General features: G+C 40.0%; 1 protein-coding gene across 11 annotated transcripts in view; it reads right to left on the reverse strand.

Moving 5' to 3' along the window:
* Window positions 1-22,497, reverse strand: part of OXR1 (oxidation resistance 1) — a 270,959-nt gene that overhangs the window by 128,793 nt on the left and 119,669 nt on the right. For 6 of the 11 annotated variants that reach the window (XM_040084399.2, XM_058423322.1, XM_040084435.2 and 3 more), the window contains 2 exons: window positions 14,994-15,159; window positions 6,986-7,182 (listed from right to left, as the gene is read on the reverse strand). In XM_040084399.2, coding sequence (XP_039940333.1) covers window positions 6,986-7,182; window positions 14,994-15,052 — 256 coding nt within the window. In that variant the 5' untranslated portion in view covers window positions 15,053-15,159. The remainder of the gene's footprint in view (window positions 1-6,985; window positions 7,183-14,993; window positions 15,160-22,497) is intronic. The other 5 variants (XM_040084391.2, XM_040084419.2, XM_040084382.2 and 2 more) reach the window with 2 other exon arrangements.

The raw sequence follows: 22,497 nt of genomic DNA on the forward strand, positions 1-22,497 counted from the left end.
GGTTTCCCCATAAAATCATCTCTATTGTATTATCACTTTACAAATACTCTTTTATACTATTTTGTGCATTAATAATAATTCCTGTGACAAATTATAACTTAAATTTCTATGCATAAATTCTTTGGAATACCCATCTTCTTTTCACAACAATACCTTTAGAAGTACTATATTGTTAGTAGTGACTTGGGGGTGCTGGTTGACAAGGAGCTCAACATGCCCCAGCAGCGTGTGCTCACAGCCCAGAAAGCCAAATGTACCCTGGGCCTCACCACAAGCAGTGTGGCCAGAAGGTCAAGAAAGGTGATTCTGTCACCCTACTCCACTCTGTGACACCCCTCCTTGAGTAGTGCTCCCAGCTCTGGGACCTGCTGGAGTGAGTCCAGAGGAGAGACATCAAAATGATCACAGGGCTGGAGCACCTCTCCAGTGGAGACAGGCTGGGAGAGTTGGGGTTGTTCAGCCTAGAAAAGAAAAGGCTCCAGGGAAATCTTATAGCAACTTCCCAGTACCTGAAGGGAGCCTACAAGAAGGATGGGAAGGGACTTTTGGCATGGGCATGTAGTGATAGGACAAGGGTTTAAACTAAAAGAGGCTTGGTTTAGAATCTAGAGAGAATTGTTTACTGTGAGGGTGGTGAGGCAATGGCCCAGATTACCCAGAGAAGGTGCGGACACTCCGTCCCTGGAAGTATTCAAGGCCAGGCTGGATGGGGCTTCTAGAATCCCCATCTAGTGTTAAAGTGCCTCTGCCTATGGCAAGCAGGTTGGAACTAGATGAACTTTAAGGTCTCTTTCAACCCAAACCATTCTGTGGTTCTGTGACTGAACTAATCCCAATTAATTTAAAATGACTACCCACTGAAACTATATCTCTTACAAGCAAGATTAGGAACCCACATGAAAATCACTCTTTTCCCAGTTATCACTTTGGCATTAGCTATTAGACAATTGTTTTGGAAACTTAGTCAATTCATATGTATTTATTCAGACTTGCTTATCCCAAAAGCTTAATTTCTCTTCCACACTGATTTTATATTAGTTAATTCACAGTACAAATATTGCAAGGTGAAGCTAGCAGAAAATATTTTCTCTTATAAGAATTCTACTTACCTCATTTTCAAGGAGGAGGAAAAGCCTCGGGTTTGTGGGGTTTGTTTGTTTGTTTGTTTTGTTTTGTTTTGTTTTTAAACAAGTGGAACATTAAATATTTTTTTTTTAATGGACCACTGTAGAGGAGGGAACCTTGGCAATTAGTATTTCCCAAGCGTCCTCATGTTGCATATTATGTACACATATACATATTTAGGCATTCTGTCTAAACTACTAAGTGTGTGTATTTGTAGCAGCAACACCTTCCACTGATGACAGAGATTGTGCCAGCAAAAGATGTCTCCTGAGGCAGTTGATAGTTGTACTATAACATTTTCTAGTATCAACTTCTGTCCTTTTCCAGAATTTCTTTTGCCTGATCAAGAAAATATTTTTATGCAACCTTCTTATTTTTAAATCATGTATTTACTCTATACCGGTGCTGCAGTTTTATTTTAATGGCAAAGAGAACAAAAGAAGGCCTTTTACATCTACAAAACCAAACCAGGGTTATTAGGCAGACAATCCACCGGGTATGTCCTGTAGGGGTATCCAAGCACTGTACACCAGGCTTGCACCACTGAGTATACACCTCAAATGCATGTCTCTATAGGGTAACATTAACTACTTCATTCACCTTAATAAATTGTTCAAAGTATATCCTGAGGCATCATACCATGAAGTATAGTCCTACAACCCTTCAGCTGGGTCCTACAAACAAGACAGCTGTCATGCAGCCACCTGAGAATGGCTGTAGCTCTTGTAGTTGGACAGAGGATTAAGCTGACACAACCTTACTGCCTTGAATTCAGGTTCCCCATATCATTCTCTATTGTTTAATATTCCAGCCCCTTTTTCAGAGTGCTGAAGACCCAGGCACCTTCTTTTTCTCTTTTGAGGGAGTTGCTCAACAAAAAGCACTTCAGAAATGAGTGGCCTGAATTTTTAAGTGCCTGAAGCATCTAAAAAATCTAATTTTAGGTTTTTATTTTTAAGTGCCTTGGGTGTTGTTTCTAGAGTTCTCAAAAAAACATCATCCAACCCACCATGCAGACTGTTTTTCCTACATTCATCTTATTAATCTTGAGGTTCCCACTCAATTTCTTCACACCAGTTCAGCACTGGAGGTGCTGGAGCCTTCCTGCCGGCTGAGCCTGCCATATGGAAGAGCTATTTATCCCCCTCACTGACTCTCCACTTTTATTTAATTTCAACCAAGCACACAACTTGTTCCCCATTGCCTATTCCTATCAGTTCTTCTCTTTCTTACCTACTTTCCCTCCCACTTTTAAAAAGTGCAACTAGATTCACTAAGTCTGGAAAGCACATGAAGTGTAGTCTGTGGGAAAGATGAAATGCAAAATAAGTAACTTGTTTATAGCTGTCTAAAGTAGCAGCATGCTGATGGAAATTTAAAATCTCTTGGAATAACCAGATATTCCTTCCTCATTACTCAATCAGTTTTGGAAGGTCTGGGTAAATCTGTGTGCACATAAGGTGGCACCAAAAAAAAAAAATCAAAAATATTCTGATGCTAGAGAGCCTTTAGAAACACAACCTCTTAGACAATTGTCTGTGTCTACTCACAGTAGCTGCAATCAAACACAAGCTGCTACAATTTCTTCTGCAAAGCATATGTGTGCAAGGTAAATGCTCACATCTCTGGATCTGCAAAGCAGAGTGTGAGTTATAGAAAGATCTCTGAAGTGCTTCCTCCACAGCCAAAAAGAAACAAAAAAACCAAAAACAAAACAAACAAACAAAAAAACAACAACAACAACAACAAAAAACCCAAAAAACCAAACCAAAACAAAAAAATCCCACACCCACATATTTTTAAAATACCTTTCACTTTTTTTTAATACTTCCCATGAACTGATAAAGTAAAACTGGTTACACATTTCTTACACATAATCGTAAGTTGCATGGCTATTTAATAAAACAGGCAGATGTCAACAAATCCAGCTAGGCCCTGAAGTAAGTTTTAATTTAATAGACAATATGATGCAGGCAGTTCCATTTTAAAGCACAAACTGTCTATATGTACAACTCTAAACACAGATGTGATACTTTTTTATGTATTTGAACTGAGTTGTCATATCTATAAAGTACTTTACACATCATAACAATTACTTAAAATAAATTCTTAAAGAGCAAGAGAGTAAGGCGGATCACATTTGGCACCTGTTAGCTCAAGCTCTGTTACTCACTGCCATAAACACTGTCATTTGCCAATTTGTTCTGAAGTTAATGTAACAGAATACTAATTTTAAAATAAAAGGAAAAAGTCAGCTGAGAGCATTAATTTTCTAACATATTTTCTTAATCCATTTACTTGATCTTGAACACAGTTTGTTTTTAGTAGAACAACAAGGACAAAACAAGGACAAAACAAGGCAAACCTCTGTGTAATTGTATTAAGTCGGCAACAGATCTAATGTGCTTGTTTATGCTATATAACAGCTGATCATACACAGGCATCACAGGAATCAGGGTTTTTTCCTATGTTAGAATATGGGTCTGTAACGGGTGTGTTGTGGAGTCCTCCTGTTTTGAAGAAGCTGAAATCTGATCTTACTCTCCTTGTGTTATCTCCTCCCTTGACCCAAACCCTAAGACTCCTCCCCTGCAAAACCCTATAAAACCCACGACCCTGCCTCTTCTCGCTCTTCTATGTCTTCACCACCTCCCCAGCCTGGGGTACAGGGGAATAAATGGATTCTTGAGCTTAACAGAAGAGACTTGTCTTGTCTGTTTCCCTGCCGATGGTTGTAACCTCCCTGGACAGGATGATCACTGTTCCCACATGATGAAACCTATTTTAGAGTGTGGGTCTGTTACAGGTGTGTCAGTACATTCATCCTCAGAAAGTAACAAATTATTTGATTAGATTTTAACTATTAAAAATTATTTTTGAGGCAAGTCACAGAAAATTTTTTTTAAGTCAAGAGGGTAATACAGGTCACAAATTAACATATGCTCTGAGAAGATAATTATTCTTTCAGCCATAGACTCAATATTGGAACAACTCAGTCAGTACAGTAAACATCTGGTATCAGTACTGTGCTGTCCAAGATTAAACCATCCATTTTCACAGTCATCAGGAACATGTGCCATCAAACATTTGAGAAGATACAGAGCAACTCTTGTCTCTTTAATCTGCCTGTCAGTAAAAGTCAAACATAATGCACTGTTGGAGTCCAGGGCATGCGGAAAATCCCTCGAGCTGCCCTGGGGGGTCCGAGACCCTGGCTGGGACCCCAGGAAAGCATTGCCTTTGACCTTAGTCCATGGGAAAAACTTCCAACACTTAGAGATGACTTAAAAGCAATGAAGATTTGAAATAAATAGTACTTTAGTTTGTCACAGGGTGAAAATCTGTAGTTTTGGGGTTTTTACTATGGAGATAGATGAGAGCAAAATGGAGGATTTGGGGCGGTGTCTCTCATCTTCTTCTTCTTCTTCTACTCCATTTTCTACTGTGACGGTGGCACAGAGACATTGGTAGAATGGGTTTGATGCAGAAATTGTGTGTTTAAAATAGGTAGCAATTATTGGCCTTATTTACAAAACTGTAAATATAGTACATTTTAAGAGTTAATTGGACTAGAAACCTTTAAAAACTAGAAACCTTTAAAACCTTTAGAAGGAATTCTCTGGCTGGTGTTCTTGCCACCTGTGTTTTCCAGCACATTAAGCCAGGTGTTAGCGGTGTGCGGACCTTGAGATAAGAAACTGAATAAACATCTCTAAAGACCAAAAAGCTGCAAGTTACATTCATCTTTTAACCCTGGTACCGGACTTGGTGCGAGAGAAAACTCTCAACTCTCACAATGCACTATGCAGCAACACTGGCTCCAGCAACTTAATCTTTGTGATTTAGACAAGTCACATAGACAAAGTTGTATGTACAAGAACTGAAAACCAACACCTCTCCCATACTGGGTCAGTCCAGGTGGCTCTGGACTCTCCCAATACTCTGTACAAGGATAACAGAAGATGATATTTGGAAAAAACATGCAAGTTTGGCCACTTCCTGTGGCCTGTTTGCCTCATACTTCCCTAGGGTCTACAACCGTTGTTCACTAACGTCAGCATCTGTTTGTGGGCAAGTTTCCTATGACTGCTGTTGTCTATGGACACGCTGTCCATGTTCCAGCATGACAGGCAGAGAGGGAGTGGAGTATCCATCCCTGGAGACTGTCAAAACTCAGCAAGACAAAACCTTGGCTGTTCTATCTGGTGCTGGCTGAAGTCCTGCTTTTAACAGGACACCAGACTATGCAACCTTCAGAGGCCTTTTCCAGTCAACAAGTCTGTCAAGTAAGTGCTGCACAATATCCAAACAAATCATTCAAATGTATGAACAACATTCTGTTACTCCAGCACAGAGGTTGCATCCTGAGCAACTAGTGCTCAGACCTTGTGATCACTCAAAGCACATACAGATTGGAGTTTACATTATAAAGACTGTGTAAAGAGTCGCAAGAGAAACTGCAGTGAGTCAAATTTAACAAGTAGATAAACACAAACCTTAATCCATAGTTCCAGATACAGACTGTGTTTTGGGTGCTCATATAAGAATATTCAACTATGGTCAAATTGACAATAATATGTTTTAATACTGAATTAGATTTAGAACTATTTTTGATGATGTGGTGGATTTCTCCTTTCATTATTACTCTTATGAAACCCACCCCACATTTCAAATCCTGTTTCATGTATAAAGCAATCTTGGCTTATCTTTGATATTCTTGTAAGATCATTTGGAGAAAAGAGGAGAAAAAAAAAACATGGAGCAAAATTTTTGGACATCAGAAAATGCAAACACATACAGTCACTCAGCACTTAAAATACAGATTCCATTATTAAAATGGGTAGCTTGCTAATGAAGTTTCCTTCTTTAAAAGCAACATAACTTACAATGACAGCCAATTTCAAGGGATCAGACATAACATAATGAAAGATGTCTAAGGAAACACATTTTTTGTTATCTTTTCGACAAGTTAAAGATATGTAAATAGCTCCCTTGGAGCACAAGAAACCATCACATTATACTGCAATAATTCAACAGTTCACAAACTATTGCCAAGCAATAGGACAAGAGACAATGGACAGAAATTGATGCACAGGAAGTTACACCTGAACTTCTTTACAGTGCAGGTGACCATGAACTAGAACAAGTTGTCCAGAGAGGTTGTGGAGTCAAATATTCAAGAGCCATCTGGACACAATCCTGTGCCATGTCTCTGGGATGAGCCTGCTTGAGCAGGGAGATCAGACCAGATGACCCACTGTGGTCCCTTCCAACCTTGCAAAAAAGGAGTCAAGCACAATCTCAAAATTATTTATGGGGAAGCAGGATGCAAAACATGTTCCAGGGTGTCTAAGATGGTTTTATAAGACTCATGGAGATGCTGACATTGCAGATGAAGATCCTGAAAACCAAAATATTCAGAGAAAGATACTGATAAGCCCCCTAAATAATTCTTCACACTCGCTATGCCTTCTCCCTCTCTAGACTGGAAATCCTTTTTCACTAGGAACCTTCTAAACAATCTCTGCTGAAATTCCAATGCAATCCATTGTAAGAATTATATTTTTCCTAAAGCATTCCTTTCAAAATTTATGTTTTCTTCAATCCTTCTTATTATGGAATTTAAAAAAAAAAAAAAAAAAGGAAAAGGAAAAAGAAAAAGAAAAAAATCAGTTAAGTAAAGTAGGTTTTAGAGCAATTTGGTATCAGAATTAAGTTATGGTAACTTATTGCTTACCGTGAGCATTTGTAAATTCAGTAGCCACCCACGATTAAGCAAAAGAAATAAGCCACAAATAAACAATCAGACCCTGATTTTGTAACAAGTATATTTGATTTTTTTCTGTGAAAGAAATCTCACCAATGGTGTAATATCTCTTCAAATCACCCCTTCGCGGGTTGCGCCTTTGGGTGTTTGTGGTGTTGTCCTGCTCCTCCTCAGAAGCTGCTGTCGGAGTGGCAGGTAAAGGTTTGCTGGGCTGAGGGGTCTGAGCTTCAGCTGCCACTGGGTTGCATCCTGGCCCACTAATATCCACTGACTGGGACTTCTTCTTTAATCTAAAGGCAATTTAAGAGAGTAAAGTATTAATAATCATCATCTTATGCCCAGATTATGTAGAATAGAATATGTAGAATAACAGTGGCATTCTAGTGTTCATTGCACAATAATTCATGCATGTCACAGCTGAACACAGAACAGTGGTGATAAATGAGGCCTTGCATTAACTTCCCCTTTCAGGTTCTGCTAAATCAGTTACAGCACCCATCTGTAGCTGCAAATAGTAAACTACCAATAGATCAGCCTGCAGAGTTGATCCTTGAAGGATCAATCCCTCATCTATTTCCAAGCCAAACTGCCCACCATTACCCTATCTTTAAGCTGCTTGGCTTAAGTTTCCACAAATGAGGGGAGTACAAAGAAATTACTAATTTGCACAAAGTTGCTGAAAGCCTTGAGAAATAAGAATTGATGCATGACCGTCTGAATTCAGATGTAGTACTACAACTGCATTTCCTGTTTTGCAATGTTTTCAACACATTGTTTCTCAAGAATCCCACTAGCCCCAGGTATTTTGGCGCTGCAGTAGCAGTGGACAAAGGAAAATAAATTCTCTGTTCTGCAGAAGAAATCAGTGCTCAACTCATTACTGGCATCCAGGTTCTGTATGAACTATTAACCACTATTCTCTGAGCCTGATCATCCAGTTTTTACCCCTCTAGTTGCACACACATCCAGACATAACATCACAATTGGTGCACAAGTATATTCTGAGACATAGTCAAAATCCTTTTTGAAGTGGAGGCAAATGACATTATCACTCTCAGCTCCTCCTCAGAACTCGACATTTTATCAGAGTTCTGAGGGAAAGGCTTAACTAATTCTCAAATCCTACTTTGGAGTGGGGTGAGTACACCCCTATCACTGATTCACCATAGTTCTGATATCTCAACTATCTCTAGCAACATAAAATAGAGGTTACTATGCTGCTAAAGTTAATGAATAGAGACAAATGACCTATTGCAATAAAGTTCACAATGTACACATTGTGTTTTGTCAACACTTTTCTTAAATTAGGTCTCTATAAATACATAGCTGACTATATGACTTGATCCTGGAAATAAAAGATGTTTATAACATTGCAGTGAGACATTGATTTGAGAGGAAGGGATCATAACAACTCTGAAATTTTGAAGCAAGTGAAGTAAAATTATAAAGTGCTGCAAAGCTAGAGGATAATTTTATTAGGCTAATAATTTAATGCTAAGCAGATGCGTCTCAATTCTGTATTTCCTTATTTTTCAAACATTTTCTCCAGGTATTGGTTGCAATTAAACAGCATGGACTACTCCACTGAGAATGGAATCTGCTAGTTTTAAGATATTAACTTAAGATATTAAGTGTAGGAATGCACCCCCCACACCCAAGCAAGTGTTTCTATAAAAGGGGAAAAGTTTACCTTTAAAGGAAACCAAACTAGAAAATTCTGTGCCTTTTTCATCAGTATTAGCTCAGTGCCAGCACAGGAGCACTGATTGGGCTTTGAAAGTGTACCTCAAAGCCCGTTGCCAATTTCATTGGGCAAAGGTGCCAAATAGCCCACCTAGACCATTAGGTACTAAAGGAACCGCACAAAGGAGCTCAAGGGCTTTTTTGGACTGCCTTACCAGTGTTAGAATGCTCTCCACACTGTGTTCGACTTACATTTCTTTCTTTGTTTATGTTTATTATTTTCTTCTTTTATTAAAACCTTTTATTTTATAAAGCATGTCCAGAGAAGTTATCTTGCTATTATATTAAGCTATTCTGAGAAGTGCTGGACACCCTCAGAAACTTGATAAATCTTCACGTGTCTCTTTCTACTCTGGACACGCGCTAGGATTTTATCAATTAAGCAGATTATATTGATTAAATATTGTCATAATAATAGCAACTGCTCTGAACAGATTGGAAAATACACAAGTCATGATCAAACTCTGGAAGATATGTTAATGTATCAACATGTATGTAGAATATTATGAATGACACTATGAGGGCAAAATAACAATACTCATACAGGGTATTGGTTAGTCCAGGGAAAGGACTAGAAGTTAGAAAATTGGCAGTTAGAAATTAGCTTCTCTGTGCCATTCAACAAGACTACTTTCACTAGAACCTGTTTCTGGACTTGTTCAGGGTGCCCTGCATTTGAAGGAATGGTTCTCAGCTCCAATGACTCTGCACAAACAGTGCGGTTGACAAGGACATTTATCCCTCCTACATCTAAGGAAGGCTGTACTGCATCATCTAGACAAATATCTCCAACAAGTCCGTCAATGAATATCTTTCCAGCCTCCAGTAGATTCTGGTTTATGGGTTTTCTGAGTTAGATGCTGCACCTTTGGAGTTACATTTCTTGGTTTGTTATTAATCACTCCAGAACTCATTCTAAGTTCTGAGGTAGGCAGCATCCAGCCTTGACAGTTTCTGGTTTAATTCTGCACTGTGTTCATACAGAAATGCCAGTAGCTTATTTTAATGACTTATAAGAGTGACATTATAAGAAACAATGAACAACTACTGCTCCACATAAACCAGCTGTTTACATTTGCTCTTGCTGTTCAAAGAGCTGTATAGGTACGGGAAGAACTTGTCACAGTGATAAAACCACCTTTACTTGAAGGGTCTTGGTCAATGGACTCACATATGGAGTCAGTAGAGACACAGCTTGGGATAAACTAACAGCACTATGAGCACTGATACATATAAAATCAAGAACAGGCAGGGCATCCTGTCTGAGTAAACATTTTGTGAGAAGAAAAGAAAGCTCTTTTGTTTGAAATTATGTTCCTGAAACTGAGACCTTGTTTTGAACACTTCTAGCTTTAAGTCTACAGCTGGTCAAATATATTTACCTAAAATGAAGGGTGGAATATTTCATTGAATCATTAACAGTGAAATGGTGTTCCATCATAATGTTATTCTGCTACATTGTTGAATATACCATCTCTGAGGCAAAATAAAAAGTCTATTCCTTACCACCGGAAACCTTTGAAGATTTAAAGGATGACTTTTGAGAAGAAAATCACTAGTTTTTTAAGAAGTAATGCTCTACCTCAGACCACAGCTTTCACTGTGATTGCAGGGTATTGCTTCTGTGTTGTACAAAATAGCTGTAGGCAAAGAGGCTACAAAGCCTTTAGCACCTCTCCATAATCCTGTGGCCTTCAGATCAATAAGTGTACATATGTCCTGAATTATGCAAGTCTGTGTTCTGCCCCAAAGGAAGACAGCAGGTGACTGGAAATAAATTTTACAAATTGAAAAATACTGTTGTGATTTATATTTTCAGCTGTGTTATGAACCCATTCTTCACCACCAAGGCTGTCTGAAGGACAGTCCAATTAATAAAGCTGTCTGGAGGTAGCTAATAAAATAGCTTGCTGCACTGTGGGGAACACCAGATTGTTAATACAAATACACTGTCTATTCTTCGAGCATCACATAGGAATAAAGGGATAATACTTGTCATCTGCATGGTAAAATTTTCGCATGGCCTTTTTCAAGTGACTTATGATTAATAAAAGACTTGGTTGAAATGCCTGTAGCAAATTAATGTCAAAAAAGTTACATATTCTTGCAATTGAGAATAATTTAAAAGTACGACTTTGAAAGAAATAAGTACGAAAATTAACAAAGCAGGAGCATGACAGCCAAGCAAGTGCAGGTAATATTGTCAAACTGTTCTTGAGAGACAATGGTGACAGTGCTTTTGCTGGCAGGAAAGACAGAAAGATACAGGGTCTGAATTAATCCAGACTGCAATAACAGAGTCAGCTGAATAGGACACAGGGTCAAGCAAGGACACAATTTTATGGCAATGACTTGACAAAAACAAGCAGTTTACTCTAATGCATCTTCCTTCAGCCCACCTGAATCGTATATTGATACAGCCATGGCTAGCAAATAGTTTAAAAAAACACTGCAGTCTTTGAACTGTATCTTCAGTAGACCACCATGTATTGAAAGTAAGTCTGAATTCTGCATGCATTTTGAAGCCAAGAGAATGAATTCTCCTTAAGCCTGACCCTCCTCCAACACCCTGCTTTATTACTAGCTTGCGTTGCACTTATTTGGGGTTTTCTGCTGGGGTTTTTTATATATATTACAGCTGCACAGTTGGGCTGAAATGATTTATTCTTTGTCAGAAAGGAATCTGAACATGAAATACCTTGGGATCATATTCCTTATTCTTGCCTTGTTTCAGGCTGCCTGCTTGTAGAAAAATAAATAAAAGATATAAGAAATATTGTGGCAAATAATTTTTTATCTTTTATTCTATGTATTTTGTAGCAGCCTTCACCTAACTTTTCAACAATAGGTAACACAGGTCTTTCAATATTGCCTGGTGTGACACAAAATGCTGCTGCTGCAGCCTCCCAGCTGACAGCCAGATAATGATGGCTGCAAAGACAGCACTGCACTGGTTGGGCTGGGAAATGCTTCTGTGACAGCAAGGACAAACTTGACTGAGATCTGAAGTAGAAGGGGCAAAAATTTTATTTTCTGCAGTTATCCTTAACCATACGAAGTCTAGGGGAGAGAAAACCATGCAACAAAACTAAGAAAATCTGCATTTTTGGGGACATGTGGAACCCTGAGCTGATTACTGCTGCTGTCTTCTGGCTACTGGCAGCTTCTGTGAATTATGGTTGTGCTCTCCTTGGGATGTTAGAAGAGACAGGCACGTTCCTGTGACTCATTCAGAGGAGAAGCTAACATGGAATAACTCTGAAGGACCAGTTGTTGAAAAGTAATCAAGACAACACATCCTAGGGCCAAAGCTGGGGTTACTCCAGGTCTGGAGATGCTGTGTTTGATTGGAACACAGCTGAGTGGCACCTTGGTTTGACACAACCCTGCTCAAACACACGTTTGATGCACTTGTTTGTGCAGTTCAATTGCTCTCTTGCTAATAAGCCATTAAACTCCCATTTTCTCCATTTCTATCTCACTATATTTTCATAGGATATATGCTGCTCATCCCAATAACTCCAGCTGTTGAAAACCTTCTCTGCAGCCTTGGTACCTCTAATCTACTGAACAGAGACACAACCCCCAAATCTGCCTCTCAGCACCCTCTGGTTGCTAATCACTGAGGCTTTGCTCATTCAGCTAATCCAGGAGGAATGTGCATCTCCAAGCTGTGTGATATGTCATCCCTGCAGGTAGACACACTGACTAGGTGTTGAACTCGCACTTTATTTCTCTGTCCTTCCTCTGTATACAACTGCAGTTTTTCTGCTGCATCTTAGAAACCACCTGAGAGATGCTTTTACCTCCTTCTGCCCAGCTGGCACCCTGAGCTCCCCAGCAGCACTTCCCAGGAATGGGTGACTTTGAATAGTTTCTTACCAGTCCCTCAAAGAGAAAATGTCCTCAGGTGTTTAGTAGGCCACACACAAGGGAAGTCCTGGGGCTAGTGAATTACCAGGAAACTCTAATGTAGAATTGATGAGCATTAGGATTTCATTCCTGGCATTCACTATCATTCACTATCACAAACCTATTCCAATCCTAACAAAATCCATGTGTGGGTTTTTTTTTTGTGTTTTTTTTTTTTTTTTTTTTTTTTTTTTTTTTTTTTTAATGCTACTATGTCAAACTACATTTTTATAAAGCAGGATGACAAAAAAAAAAAAAAAAAAAGGCATTATTTTCTAAAGAGTTCTTGAAAGCACCTAAAACCATCATGGCTGGCAGTCCAGTCTGAAACAAAAGGGAAAAACAAAAACAGAAACTAAACTAAATTTAAGCCATTTATGGTGGAAATAAACAACCATAAGAAGCATCTCAGGAGCTGGGAATCTGTACAGTTAAGTCTTTGCAAATTTCTAAGTAAAAATCCCTTACTGCAATAAAGATTTGGAGGAAAGCCTAGCTCATTCTTATCTACAGAACACAAAAAACCCCTCTCTGTGCCCCTTGTGACTATTGCAGATGTTTACTACACAGTTAATAGAAGAAGCAAAACCTTTCATTTGAAGAGAGATGTTTGCTCTTCAGAGATGCATTTAGAATTTTTGAATGCTCAGAAGAGCTAGTTATGAATTTGATTTCTTTGTAGCAAGAAACGTGATTCAAATTGATGTTGACAGTCAGGTTTTATGTGATTTTGAAAAAAAAAACAAAAAACAGGTAAACTTCTGTTTTAAACCCAACACTGCAAAGGCCTGACAAACACAGGAGAAGGCCTAACCCCCTGACATCTGCAGAGAGAGCCCCCAGGACACTTATTTTATTCTCCTGTGGACACACCGCAGTCAGGACAGAAATCTGCATTTTCTCATGGTTGGGGCATTTTTTGGCTGCTTTGGCAATTCAAAGGGATCAAGTAAAAGGCTTGTGGTTTGCAGTCAGGCTCTGCTTACCACCTGACTCTTCTGCGTGCCTGCAGCATGAGGAAATGCCATGGAGGGCTGCTGAAAAATCTTTTGTTTAATGCTCTTGAACATGACACGGTTATGGCTCTGGCCCTCCCCTCCCAAAAGGAAGATAGCAGAATTACAGTGGCACAGAACAAAACACCTGTGATGATGACGAGTTGGTTCCTCATGGCGCAAGATGAAACAGACTGTGGGAAGGAATTCCAGCAGGGAATGAGCCCAGGGATTTCTGCAGCCATCAGCAATCAGAAAGGGGGAGGCAAATGGTTTTACACTGATGGAAATTGCAGAACCAAAGGAAGGCAAGCAACACGTTTGGAGCAAACACAGCTAAGTGCTTCTTTGAATGGTATCTATAGTTGCATGACAGAAATAATTGTACAGACCAGGAGTATCACTTGGTACAGAAAAGAAAGACATTACTCAGGCAGAAAGAATCCATTAGAGGCTATGAAGCATGCAGGTACTTCAGCAAACAAATTCCTTGAGCCAGGGATCACAGGGAAAGAGCTGCATGCCACTGTATTATCACTGATTATTCACTGCCAAGTACTGCAGGCTACTGAGTATGACAAAATTGCAATTCAAATCTGAATTGGTCATTATGAATTGCAGAGGAAAAGAAAAGAAACACCACAAAGCAAACTAGCATATAGGACGGCGCTAAATCGATGTCTTGCAGTAAACAAACAAAAACCTGCAGAAAAGCCCTTCAGTCTGTTCCCTAATGTGTTAATCATGCAGCAGAGTTTTCAGAAAATGCAAGCAGCATATGAAATCATTTGACGGCACAGAGCAAACACAACGTGATCTTCACATGAGTGGCGATAGGAAAGGATTAGGAATGAATTCACACCTACACAGCCCACAAACCAATTCAAAGTGGCAGGTATGTATTAACAATGCAACATTGAACCCAGCTTCAGGAAAGAAAACATTGCAGGCATGAGAGCTACGTGAAAAAAAATAGAGGCATTTCAACATCAAATTTTGCTTTATACTCTTTGCTTTATACTATACTGCTTTTAAAGCATTATGTATTCAAGCAAGTAGAGGAAGCATACAAAACACCCTTTTTTCCCCTTTATACACATTACCAATAATTACCATGCAAAGACACGGCAATTGTTAATCGTCAGAGCACCACAAAGCAAACCAAACCCACCCTCTCTCCACCTCCTAGTCATCCTCATGGAAGTGGCCACAGCACATGCAGGAAAATTGCCACCATCCCTCACTCTATAACAAAAGACAATGTCAAACCAGAAGTTTTGACCAGGCTTCAGGGAAAAGATGAATAGTATCTAAATAATTGAAAAATATATTTTTTTCCTGTGTGGAACAGGCAACCCACACCGTTTTAACAAGATTTATAGACAAAGCTGGAGCTTCATGTGTTTCAAGGGCACATCACAGAATAAAGACTTACAAAAATGAACACAAACCTTGTGATTATTCCTGGGAGCATGACAGCACTGCTACAGGTAAACCCTTGGAGGATCATTTACAGAAGACATATAGATTGGTTGCTGCCAGGTTAGATCCATGAACTCCAAGCGGGAGAATCCAGAATCCACTTGTGGTTCAAGTGCGACAAGGCATTCTCACTGCCTGGGAGAGAAGCGTTAGTGAGTCCACGGGCAAAGGAGTGAGTCAAAGTGCTCTCCACACCACACATGGGCCTGGAGATGTACATCCAGGAGGATGAGGCATGGCAGGAGTAGGGAGGGAGGTGATGATGATGATGATGGAGAGGAAAATGGCAGCAATCACACTAAAAACATAATGCAGCTAAAATAGTCATAACATATACAAATCATTCTTATTTTCCTGCCTAACCCTGTATAAGGATTAACAGCTCAAGATCATATGGCTTCTCCATGGCTGTATAATATTTAACAGCTGCTTTACATGGTGGAAATAATATGCTCTGCTACCAAGGTTTGTGTTTTGTCAGGGATAAGAATTTCTTGATCTGTTCTTCCAGAATTTTGAGAGGGTGGGTTGCAATGCTGTACTATTTGCTGACAGATATCTTGATTCTGGACGTGTTTTAGAAGAGATGTGTAAAGTAAATTACTATTTTGAATCTCACTATTTTGTTAATAGCTGCTATACTGTTATTTAAATAACTCCCACTAGTTCCATTTTCACAAAAGCTCTTCCAGTGCATTATGCAAATCCACTTCAGCATAATTTTCATGGGTCTTGAAATTTCCAGCTCTGTCATATTCAGCAGAGAAAAATTTTGCATAATGGTTTAAAAGTGATAATGATTTCTATTTCATTCTTATTTGTCTCATTAATGCCACAGGATCATATCTAATGCAGATTTATTTATAAGGATGGATTCAAACTGTCCAGATTATTTTAAGGCTGTATCTCTAAGGGAAGTCTTTACTTCACCTGATTAGAAGTTTCTGAAATTGTTTTATTATAGGCTATGCAACCAGCACCCAGACCCGATTCCCCTGAAAATTACAGTGAGGTTGTCACACATCCTGTACGATGGCAGATCACATTCTACACTACCATCTTCTCTCCCATACACTGAATTGAGTTTTCAAGGGCCAGTGTATCCAGTGGTCTGGGAGCTATGTGGTATGCTCTTAGACATACAGAATACCTTGCTTACAGTGAAACCATACAAACTCATAATATTTTCCATGAAATTAACTTTGTCATGGTATCAATTATTTTCTGTGGTAGCTGCAAGTAATTTATACATAAACAAAGCTGTTTTATCCATGGGCTTTAATTTAGGCAATTGCATTTACATTTCTGATTCCAACCCTACGCTTGACTGTTATCTGAGTTGTTTACAAGTCAGCTGCAATATCCCTGGGCACTTAATGTTCCCGAGATTGCTGTGCTATATGCAGTCATAACATGCATACATTTTTGTAGTCAAATTTGCAAGCAAACGGGCCTTTTAACTTCTCAAAGAGATGGCAGAGCAGGTTGAAAGTTACAATGCTCTTACAGTACCACAGATTTGTGTGTTCTAGTTCTACCATCTCAACAAATAATCATCAGCACAGCAGGCAACCAAAGCTCAGGTTCAAATAACATGCTGTGGATATGCTTGTCATAAGATATGGAAATGTAAATCTGCACTTTCTTCTGCCTTGCCCAGTAAATTATACAGCTTAAAAAACCTTTAAGAATAAAGTTGTTTTGAAATATAAAACTAATTTATGCATCATTATTATCTCTATTCCATGAGATGTAAATGGGATAAGACATTCTGATCTCATCACTGAAAATTCAGTGAGGTATAAAGGCCTTTTGTGAAAGGAGAATTGATAATAAACCATCAGTGATTGAGATCCAGCCAGCAACATCTGAGCCCAGGCAGCCCACAACAGCCCTGAGGCTGCAGTGCCTCTAGTCAAGTGGGGACCTTTTGGTTTGTCCTTCCTCCTGCAGCTGGGCATCCTGCACTGTCTCCTGACAGCCTCTGCCTTTTTACACGGGGCTGCTTGGCAGCTGGAACACCAGCCCCGGGCCAGAGGTGCAGCAAGCCAGAGAAGCTAAGACAGCGAGACCACTAAGACATGCTGCAGAGTGTAAAGATTCTGTGAGCTGCTAACAGATCACAGGGCTGAGAAGGGGAGTCAGTCCAGGGCAGCAGAAGCACATATCTCACAAGAAATCATCCAAATGATGAGCATCTCATGCTCCTTGCCAAATGGAACATCTTCCTTGAGCCACAATATTTACCCTTGTACTGACGTTGAAGTGCCCTTTGGGCAAAGTCTCTATGAGGAGTCTAAAACATCTAGAATTTCTCCCTGCCAGTAACATAAACTGATTCTCAGAGTGTTCTGCAGGTATAATTACATCAGGCAGATCTCTGTGGAGACACCTAACTTGTCAAAGGCAAGTTAGAAACCAGGAAAAATGAGAAATCTTTGCTCATCATTGCCAAAACAGAATTGAATTTTTGCCTTCCAACTTATGCATAATTCAAGTGAATAATAAGCATAATTTTAGCATTTTAGTGAAACATGGTGAAAACATATAGACAGTATAAAATGATCTTTATATTGGTCGGCTTTTTTGATTATTTGATCTATACACCAGATCATCCATTGAAAACATTAATTTAAGCTTTGTTTTCTTGAGGGAGTTCCACCTCCCTCAAGAAAATTCTTGTCTTGTCCTTTTTGCACTTCTTATTCATAAATCAGGTTAGCCTATACTAGATGGGAAATAAAGATCTTCAAAGATACAAGAATATTTCATACTTAAGACAAAATTATCCTTCTACCCATGTGTCAGGAGACCCTCCTGCTCTAAGCATTGAGCTCTGATTAACTACAGGGTGATTTTTCACCCAGGGTCTTTACCATGGTCAAGCAGCCACTGTCACTTCCACCAGAGCTCCCAGAATGGCCCAGAGGGCAGAGTGGGGATGCCAGCCCACACTCTGTTCATTCAGACACTGCAGCTGCACAGTAGAGAGAGATCCAGAGCCCTGGTAAGGGCCCACCAGACACAAATAGAAAATGGGAAGTCTGTTAATGGCACCTATTGAGAAAATGCTATCTTGGGCATATATGTTTTCATTTCTTGTCATCCTAAGAAGTAAGCAATGCCCACTGATAAGCTGACTAATAACAGGTTGTGCTGAGAATCAACATATAAAGGAGAAACATATGTCAGAAGAGATAGATTGTGAAATACTGCTTACTTATTTAATAACAAATGGAAAACCCACACAACTACTTTGTTTCTTGGTTTTGCGGAAGTAGGAGGAGCATTTTCAACAACTTTTTACTTTGTGTTTGCAAGAGTATAAAGGTTGTAAAGACATTTCTTTATGTCTTCACCCTCCAGGTACAGCCCACAATGATGATACACCCCCTTGGCTGCAGAAGGGACTGTGCACCAGGGGAAGATTTGATGCTCCAAGCAGCAGGAGCCACAGGAGACACAGAGGCTGCAGGAGTGGGAACCAGGGCATGAGCGTCTCAAAAAGAGAATGAAGTGGTTCAAGCAGGCGTAGATGCATGTGCAATGATCAAAGCATATCACTGGCTGCCAGAAGCCACTGAAAATATAGCCAGCAGATTTCCACTAATTTAAAATACCCGTCTTCAATAAAAATGCCATGATTCATTTGGATTTTTCCTATTTACGGAAAATAAGGCACTTCTAGACAGCAGAAAATGTTGCCACCAACAGATCTCCTGCTGGGAGGCCTTGTCTGTGCACAGTGTCAGGGCTGTGGGCTGCTGGGGTGACACAGGTGTCTCTCTCGCCTGAACTTCAAGCAGGCAGGGTGGACATGCACTTACAGCTGCCACAGAAAAAATAAATATGTCCACCAGTACTTACATAGTTCAGATTTATATAAATATATAGGATTCTTTAAAATATGTATTTTTTTAAAATCTACTTTTAAAAGATATTTAAGCAACCAAAAGACATTTTTCAGATTTTCCTGAAAAAAAACCTATACCTTGTTTCTATACCACACAGTAATAATTTAACATTAGGAAAGGATATTGCATAAGAAAGGAAGGTACTCTCTTATTTTATAAGTTATAAAGTAAATTTTGTTATCTACAGACCAAAGGCTTCATTTTTAATTTGCGTGTTTAATAAACCCAACTTGACATAACGTACTGCAGTTATCAAGCTTGTCAGCATTTTTGCAGAAGTTGGACTGAAGTATGTTACTGCTCAGTCTTTAATAAACCAGTAGTGTGTTTCTGAGTCTCTCCCAGCTTCCTGACAAGGGGTACTGGTTCCATGGCATCCTTAGGTCCCTGCCTGATGCTGAGGCCAGCAGCAAGGTGGTTCAGCTGTCCCCATCCTGGGAAGGAGGTAAACATTAATGCACCCCATGACTTATCAGGAGATACCACCCAACCTTTTTTTTTCCCATGTGCAACTTTAACATCAACAATAAAAAGAAAGATCTGACTTGCAGGAGGTTAAGGTACCTGGGCTCTTCTCAACATCCTACTCTGGCAGAACTATATTTCTTGAACCAGTTGTGGAGGCAGGTCACAGCTTGCCACTCGACTCAGCAGAGACATGCACATGCTGAAGTTCAAGAGCAGACAGCTTGCATCCTTCTGTGGAGTTAGCTACCAACCCACTACACCATAAAAACACTTATATATTAAAACACTGATTTTGTTACAGAGCATTTAGAAGCCTTGTAAGAAATTGCATTAATAGACATGACGTAGTTGATGCCTGAGAGGCAAGAAAGTGCTCAGGATGATAAAAGCCTGTTCAGATCCTTGCCTGAAGGCACTGATCTTGGAAAGCAAAACATTTCATTGCAACACCAAAGAAAAATAAATGATCCCTCTCAGCTTTTCCCTTAGTTTTTTTCAGGACACAACTTGCTTCTGTGTTCCTGTGCTTCTATGAACTTCCTTGGGTCAGCAGTGTTTGAGCTGCCGTGTCTTCAGTAACAGCACTCTCTGTCAGGAACATGGTGAGGATTTTTGGGACCGCAGCACCTGGGCCTGCACACTGCAATAAGTACAACTCTGTGGCTAGTCTCTCTCTTGGAGCCCTGGCTAGCTCAGGAGACAACCCACAGTTGGAAGGATTTCTCAGGGCCCCAAAAATCCCAGGAGTAGCTGTGAATCTTTTCCTTTAGAGAGAGCAGGTGTCCACCGATGGCAAAAGGAAAGAGTCTGCACTTGATCTGGGGGGAAATCAGGGCTTTATTCAGTCCTTCTCCTGTGGTCCTGCCCCCACCTGGGTCAGGAGCCCAGTCCCTGTCCCAAACCAACAGAGAAATTCCCACCCCATTTCCCGGCTTATAGCCAGGGGAAGGGGCTGAACGAGGGGGACAAGCCACTACCCAATCAGAGATAAGGTGGGAGTGGAACAGAGTTGGATTACATTCCAGGGTGGGAGAATGGGCGGGGAAAAGGAGCAGGGACAAACCTCAGGATGATAAATTTTCCAGGGGAACGGGGGAGTACAGAAGAAACCATTACAAACCCCAATATAAAAATGAAATAAAATATAAACCCAAATAATACACAACAAAACTGTTTTATTCTTTCCTTCCCAGAGATTTACAGGATAGCTGCTTGACATTTAGGACAAGTTACTGCTAGAGTCTTGGTGGATCGAGCAGGAAGGAACATGCTCCTTGCAAGAAGTTGAGAGGAGACACCCAGACGGAAAGTTCTCACAAACCCTGCAGTGACATTGCAGCAGGTGAAAATGAGATGATCAGGCTTTATCCACAGATTGGCGATCCTAACCTTGCAGCTGCAGAAGGAGGATACACTGGAGCAAAGAAAGGAAGAAGAGGAAGGAAGGAGAAGACAAGCAGCACCCCCAGAGAGCCCCCTCTGCTTCTGCAGAGGCAGCAATAGCTGCTGCCCAGGCTGCAGCTCGTGTGCGCTGGGAAAGGCCTCACCATCACTCACGCCTTTTCCCTCTGCAGGTGGGACCCACAGGCAGCACTTACTGAGATTCAAGAACACAGTCTAAAGCCATAATTCAGTTTCATGCTGAAGTAAAGACATGTCCTCTCCAGCAGACGTGGATGACCTTTCCCTTGAACCGCCATTTAGATTTATGCCTGTGACAAGCAACAGTATTTCCTATTTTTTTCTGCTCACAATGATACAAAATAGAGTTGGACAAGCATAGAAACAAGAGATTGTATAACACAGCTGCCCTGCAGTGTTTTTTGTTATAATTTTTAAATCAGTAAGTCCAGAGAGCAGAATAAGCATTGCAGCTACACCCACTGCCAGACACTGGCAATCTATAGGTACAGTAAATGACATTAATGAAAGAAGAATCCGAACAAAAAGCACTATACTGAGGTTTATCAAAGCACAGTGAAGCTTCTTTTCCCCTAGTCCAGAACAAAGAACACCTTGAAGCTGGTGCTTGGCTGACATTGCCAGGTTAAGATCCCCACAATCAAACATAAGCCTCAGTGGATAGATGAACAGAGAAATACAGGAGATGAGGAGCTAGTGCCTGACAGTGTGAAAAAAAGAAACCAATGAGAGATTTAAACAGTTTCAAAGGATGAAAACCAGAGCCCAGAAGACAAATGAGGCATGTTAAATGAGGCAAGTGAGTTTGGAAACATTTGTGTATTTAGCTTCCTAACTAGATCTCAGCTCCAAGGCAGAAGTGTTAAACAACCACCTGATCAGAATTTGCAAGGAAACAGCATACAAGCTAAAACATGGAAGCTGCATTTAGATGCATGCAATAAAACTGTCAAGATTTTAGAAGTCCTGTTAGATAAATCAGATGCTTTTTGTCTAAATGCTAAATGAGAATCAGTAAATCACATTTCCTTTTCAGGAAGTACTGGCAGTATTTCAAGATGTATTTAACTAATCTCACAATGTGTGCTTTTTTTTTTTTCCCTTGGTTAATCTTCTGTGAAAAGGAACTATTAGGAAATCAAAATATTATGGCTAAGCCTTGCTAATTGCTCTTAGGCACAGAAAGGTAAGACCTCTTTCACCTCACATGTGAAAAATGTGAGAAATAGGAAGAACTCAGGAATATAAAACAACAGAAAATAAAAATAAGAGATTGGAATCCATTCCCCTCATGCTGTTCAATAGCTGTGTATATATACTGAGACTTAGTTCCCAGTAAATTTGGGACTAACTCCTTACCACATTAGTGGTAGAACACATCTATTAAAACCTGTGTAAATCTCTACACAAAACTCAAAGAAATAGAAAAGGAAAAAGGTACAAAAATTGCTCATGCTCCTGCCCATCCAGACCAGATGGAGGCACTGGATTGTAGCTGCCCTCACTGAACATGTCCTGCTCCTGCCTGCTCTACTGGATGGATGGCTCTGCTCCAGCTGCATGTACCAGGCAGGGTCCTCTCCTTGAAAACCTGGGAGCATAAATATTCAAGCTTAGCTGCTTCAGCACAGACCTCCAGTGTTTCATGAAGTCAAAACTTCCACTTTCA

This window comes from Hirundo rustica, chromosome 1, assembly GCF_015227805.2.
Source record: "Hirundo rustica isolate bHirRus1 chromosome 1, bHirRus1.pri.v3, whole genome shotgun sequence".
Lineage (NCBI taxonomy): Eukaryota > Metazoa > Chordata > Aves > Passeriformes > Hirundinidae > Hirundo > Hirundo rustica.